The sequence below is a fragment of the Palaemon carinicauda genome, chromosome 11 (assembly GCF_036898095.1).
Source record: "Palaemon carinicauda isolate YSFRI2023 chromosome 11, ASM3689809v2, whole genome shotgun sequence".
Classification (NCBI taxonomy): Eukaryota; Metazoa; Arthropoda; class Malacostraca; order Decapoda; family Palaemonidae; genus Palaemon; species Palaemon carinicauda.
The window spans coordinates 147,052,610-147,058,317 of NC_090735.1; the positions used below are offsets into that span (position 1 = coordinate 147,052,610).

The 5,708-nt window shown below is 36.5% G+C and overlaps 1 protein-coding gene across 2 annotated transcripts; it reads right to left on the minus strand.

Moving 5' to 3' along the window:
- Nucleotides 1–1,906: 1,906 nt before the first annotated feature.
- On the minus strand, nucleotides 1,907–4,981 carry LOC137650290 (uncharacterized). 2 transcript variants are annotated; one of them, XM_068383614.1, is made up of 3 exons: nucleotides 4,879–4,946; nucleotides 4,490–4,556; nucleotides 1,907–3,846 (listed from the first exon to the last, which is right to left on the minus strand). In XM_068383614.1, the coding sequence occupies exons 2-3, from the start codon at nucleotides 4,542–4,544 to the stop codon at nucleotides 2,378–2,380; spliced, it is 1,524 nt and encodes a 507-aa protein (XP_068239715.1). In that variant the 5' UTR covers nucleotides 4,545–4,556; nucleotides 4,879–4,946; the 3' UTR covers nucleotides 1,907–2,377. The 2 variants fall into 2 exon arrangements, with proteins under 2 accessions (XP_068239715.1, XP_068239713.1); XM_068383612.1 differs by having other exon boundaries at nucleotides 1,909–3,846; nucleotides 4,851–4,981.
- Between the last annotated feature and the right edge of the window lie 727 nt (nucleotides 4,982–5,708).

A 5,708-nucleotide genomic window follows, 5' to 3' on the forward strand; every position in this document is an offset into this window, starting at 1 on the left:
GAATGAAAGAATTAAAACACTTCTTCCTAATAGATTGATCACTGAAAATCTTAAATGACTGTCTCAATAGGCCATTTTTTTTTTTTTTTGTGTAATTGAAGAAGACACAGACCTTAAATGTTTCTCAATAGTAAATTTACTGTCGAGAATCACACCTAAAATTTTGAAAGAGTTATACAAATTTAAAGAAACATTATCAATACTGAGATCCGGATGTTGAGGAGCCACCGTCCTTGACCTACTTACAATCATACTTTGAGTTTTGTTAGGATTCAACTTCATACCCCATAATTTGCACCATGCACTAATTTTAGCTAAATCTCTATTAAGGGATTCACCAACCCCAGATCTACATTCAGGGGATGGAATTGATGCAAAGAGAGTAGCATCATCTGCATATGCAACAAGCTTGTTTTCTAGGCCAAACCACATGTCATGTGTATATAGTATGAAAAGTAATGGGCCAAGAACACTACCCTGTGGAACACCGGATATCACATTCCTATACTCACTATGGTGCCCGTCAACAACAACTCTTTGAGATATATTACTTAAAAAATCAATAATAACGCTAAGAAACGACCCACCTACTCCCAACTGTTTCAGTTTGAAAACAAGCGCTTCATGATTTACACGGTCAAAGGTAGCACTAAAATCAAGGCCAATCATACGCACTTTCTGACCACAATCAAGGGACTTCTGTACGGCATTGGATATTGTAAGAAGGGCATCACATGCTCCAAGGCCTTTACGAAAACCAAATTGCAAACTAGGGAGTAGATGATTACCTTCAGCAAAGCTATTAAGACGTTTTGCCAGAAGACGTTCCAAAACTTTAGGTAATATGGGAGTTATGGAAATTGAGCGGTAATCAGTTGGACTTGAGCTACCACAAACACATTTACATAGAGGAGTAACATTACCAATTCTCCAACAAGTGCTAAAAGCTCACCTTCTTGCTAACTTGCGCAAAATAACAGATAACTTTGGAGCTAAGAAATCTGCTGTCTTTATAAAAAAAAAAAAAAGGAAAAATACCATTTGGGTCTACACCTCCATAAGCATCAAGGTCCATCAACAGAGCTTTAATCTCACGAGATCGAAAAGCTAACCTAGTTAGTATAGCCTCAGGAAAACAGGAATGAGGAAGTTCAAGTTTTTCATTACTCTGTTTACTGTCAAAAACATCGGCCAAAAGTGTTGCCTTTTCCTTTGGACAGTGAGTGACTGAGCTATCAGGTTTAAGTAAAGGAGGAACTGTTGCATCTACACCAAAGAGTGTAGAATTAAGGGTAGACCACCATTTATGTTCCTGGGTTGTTCCAGAAAGGGTTTCTTTTATGGTTAAATTGTACTCGTTTTCAGTTGAGGCATAAACTCTCTGAGCAAAAGCTCGAAGCTGAGTATAGTTGTTCCAGGTCAAATCTGATCTGTTACCCCTCCAAAGGTGATAGGCTTCCTGCTTCTCCAAATAAGCACGTCTACAATCATCATTGAACCACGGTATATCTTTCACTCTGTACCTTAGCACACGAGAAGGGATACGCCTATCGATTACAAGTAAAGACCAGAAATAGAAAATGAGATATGAATGTTTATGAAGAGACCTTCATTTCTCGTATTAATCTGCAGTTTATGAGTAATGACATTTTGTTGACTAGCTCAAAATTCATCCAATATTCAACTTATAAAATTACAAGATAATTTGTATTAGAAACTCAAAAACTTGATATTTTTTATGGGTAAGTCCATATTGAATTTGTCCATTTTTTTCGATTCTTTTATTAGAAACTCCTTTCAAGGCTTTTTTTTCATAATTTTAATTAAGAATAACTTTAGGAATACAAATCAAATATAGCTTAGATAAAAATATATTTATTTTTTAAAAATACCAGACAATCTCAGCAAATATTACCCTTCTAACTTCTAAGCAAAAAGAGAAAAAAAGGAAACGGTGTATAGGTCAGACTTCTATTTATGAATTAAATTGGCTAAGAATAAATATACAGTTTAGTATATATATTTATCCATAAAGTTTTCGTTGCATTCAGGAAGGTACAAAAAACATAATTCACCTATCACAAAAAACATGAAGGAAATTTTTTCAATGTTCATTATAAATTCAACCCCAATTATTGCACATTATAATAATAGACTATTACTTCTTTGTATATCGGGTTTGAAAAGATACGGTGATACAAAAATACATAAAGTATGACGTGGAAGATATATTTCCATAGGAAATAGATGATTTTGTAATACAATTAACAAATTGTATTATTTTCATGTACTTAATAAAACCATAAACATAATTTTCCCTTTTTACCTAAACTTCACAAAGAAAGAACGTCTAAGCTAATTTCGATAAATTTTACTGTTAATTACATTTACCAACTAAAACGATTTTACTGCTCGCACTTTGCCACTTGCATTTGATGTCGTCAATTTCGTTATAGATGAAGTACTTCATATTTCTAATTTCCGCTTCGGTCTTGGCTTCTTTGGCTTGTGCAATGGCCTTTGCTAAGCTTTGTTCAATGGAGTCGAAGGTGTCTTTGATCTTGCCGACTCCACTGACAGCATTTGCAATGGATGGTAAGATGGCGTTGACCTCACCTTCCAGGCTGTGAAGATTTTTGTCGAGCTGACTGAAGTGTTGCAACTCCTGTTCGAGTTCTCGGTTTTTGGCTTCGAGGCTGTTGATCTGTTGCTGATGACGATTGATTTCCTGGTTGCGTGATGCAATATGATTACGGAGATTCTGGATCTGACTATTACCATTAGCAATGAAATTTCTCTTTTCGTTGGCCAGCTGTTCTTCTCTTTGCTTGGCGTCTTTGTAGAACTTATTTCCAATGGTCCATCCGACGACTGGGACAAATCGGAACCACCTTCCAAACCTCCTCTTCTTCTTCACTCTCCTCATGTTATGGTTGATACGAGCTTCAATTTCCTGGATCTCACGCTGAGCCTGAGCGATCTGGGCTTGCAGGGAAGCGATCTGGCTGTTTTCCTGATTGATTCTTGATTTTAAGTTGTTGATGTTTTGCCGGTTGCTGTTGATTTCGTTGTTGTTCTTTTGTTTCTCTTGCTGCAGCTTGGTGATTCCGTTTTGGGCGTTGGTGCGATGTCTCTTGAAGGCACCAGCATCTCTGATGAGATTTTCTCTGAAAGTGGTGATCTTAGTATTGGCAGCGTTAGCTTTGCTTTCAATATCCACAGCTCCTGTCTTCACAAACTCTAGATATTTCACTAATTCAGCTAATTCACGTCTTCCCTGAGCAATGTTGTGTTCTTTCATTGTGGTGTTGATTTCTTCTTCTTTGGATCTGATAGCATTTTCCAGATGTGTAATCACTGCTTGAACTTCAGTGGCCTTAATAGCCTCTCTAGCCTCTTTGATGTCTTTTTGCAAAGCAGCGACTCTTTCTTCCATGGCTGCTATGTCCTCGTGGTTTTTGAGAAGATTCTTAATGGTGGCCTGATTCTTAAGGAGTTCTTCTTTGAATTTAGGTTCAAAGCCCTGTGCAGCAACGACCACTTGCTTAAGAGAAGTAACAACGTTGTCCCCATTCCTCCAGGGGTGGCAGTGTCCTTGTGCTGTTGAAAGGTCGCCGTTGTACTGGCCAAGGATAGCCTTGAAGCCATGGCGATCAGTGAAGGATGGCACGGCCACAGGGCCTCTCGACTTGATGTTGCTGATGTACTTGTCGACAGCTTCTACTTGGGAACAAGTTTCCTTGGCAGTTTTAGCCAGGTTGTCCACAAGTTCTTGTTTGCATGTGTGTCCCTCCGATCGCTTTGCACGTATTGAAAAGGACTCTGTTGGAATGTGGCCCATGATGCCTGTAATAGAAGAAGGATGGATTTTAATTTGATGGTAAATATGATATTTGCAAAACATTTTTGTATGAAGTGTTATCTTACTCATACATATTATAGAGATATATCATTTATATTAAAGAATCAATGTTAAAGGAAAATTAGAATGTAATCTGTCTATTTGTAAAATTACTTCTTTGAACTGGGAAAAAAAGAAAAACACTAAAATCATAAAATAAAAAAGTCCAATAAATCTGAGTGAAATGCGCTAAATACTCAATTAATAATAATAAGAATTGCAGTTAAATTAACTTAGTCCATAATAAAAAGATATGCTTTTTATTTACATCCTATTTCAAAACATTTACAATTCTGTTTTGATCAAAACAAAAACTAAGTTAATGATCTATAGGATGTAGAAATATTTTTGTTATGGATCTTTAAAACCAGAGGGAAAAACAAACTATCATGTTCGAGTAAGTCCTTGCGTTCAACGTGTAATAGAGAGAGAGAGAGAGAGAGAGAGAGAGAGAGAGAGAGAGAGAGAGAGAGAGAGAGAGAGAGAGAGAGAGAGAGAGATGGGAATATAATTTCGAGGAAGTGTTAAGCAGGGGAATAGTTTTATACAAAAGTAAAACATTCAATAACAAACATATGTAAAACTCACTGAAAGCAGATGTCATCTGCAGCAGGAGAAAAAGGGCAGCCCCAATCGCCTGCATTTTGATGCGCTTCTGTACGGAAAGAAAGAGACACATTAATCTGAGTAAACATTCATTTCTAAAACTTAAGATAGATTTAATTTAAGAATCTGGAAAATCAATGTGTTGTTTTGAATGAACTTTATCAAGAACATTCCATTCCTTACTACTGTAGGTATTAACACTTGTTCTCCAAACTTAATGATAATCAACGTAAGAAAATATTGTTGGGACAAGTATATCACGGTATGAATATCTCAGTCACTTGATACTTGTTTTTACTTTTTTATAGTTTGATGGTCTGCCTCTAGATGGCAGTCTACGTACCATTACTAAGGATGAAAGCGAACCTCACTTGATATGTCAGTGCCTTGTCTCTCTCCGCTCGTCTTGCTGCTGCTCGAGGGAGACTGATGCACAGTGCCTCCTCGGTCGTTCTTATATACCAACTGAGGGGAAAGGCCCAAAGGAATGGGATATACCCAACGCACGAGTTTAACGACGCACTCATTCAGGGAACTCTGTTGACGACGGGATTTTTGGTCGTAATTGTTTTGCGTTGTTTTGTTTGAGTGGGATTTTCTTTTTGTATTTTGAATATGTTCTTAAGGTATTAAAACGAAAAAATAGACTGATAGTTTACAGTTATTCTGGTTGAGAATTAATTGTTTACCTAATTGTCATGTTTTATTTTATTTTAATGAAATAGAGATTGAAAACTTGAAGCAATATTCTAAATTACACAATATGATATTGTGACAGTCACTGTGAAATGGTCCTCTATTTTGAATATAGAAAATAGACGTAATAAGTTTATGCAAACGAAAGTGCAGATTATTTCCAATACCAATCTACCAAATTACCCATGGGTAGTAGCATAAACTATTTCAATGATGCAAAGTGAGTAGCATCATCTGCATATGCAACGAACTTGTTTTATTAGGCCAAACCACATGTCATCTGTATATAGCATGAAAAGCAATGGGCTAAGAACACTACCCTGAGGAACACCAGATATTACATTCTTATATTCGCTATGGTGCCCTTCCAAAACAACTCTTTGCCATCTATTTCTTAAAAATTCAACAATGATGCAAAGAAATGACCCACCATCTCCCAACTGTTTAAGTTTGAAAACAAGAACTTCATGATTACCACGATCAAAGACATCACTAAAATCAAGGC

Coding starts and splice junctions, on each gene's coding strand:
- LOC137650290 (XM_068383612.1), bottom strand. Junction 3,847..4,489: donor GCAGATGACATCTGCTTTCA/GTGAGTTTTACA, acceptor CTTCTATTACAG/GCATCATGGGCCACATTCCA.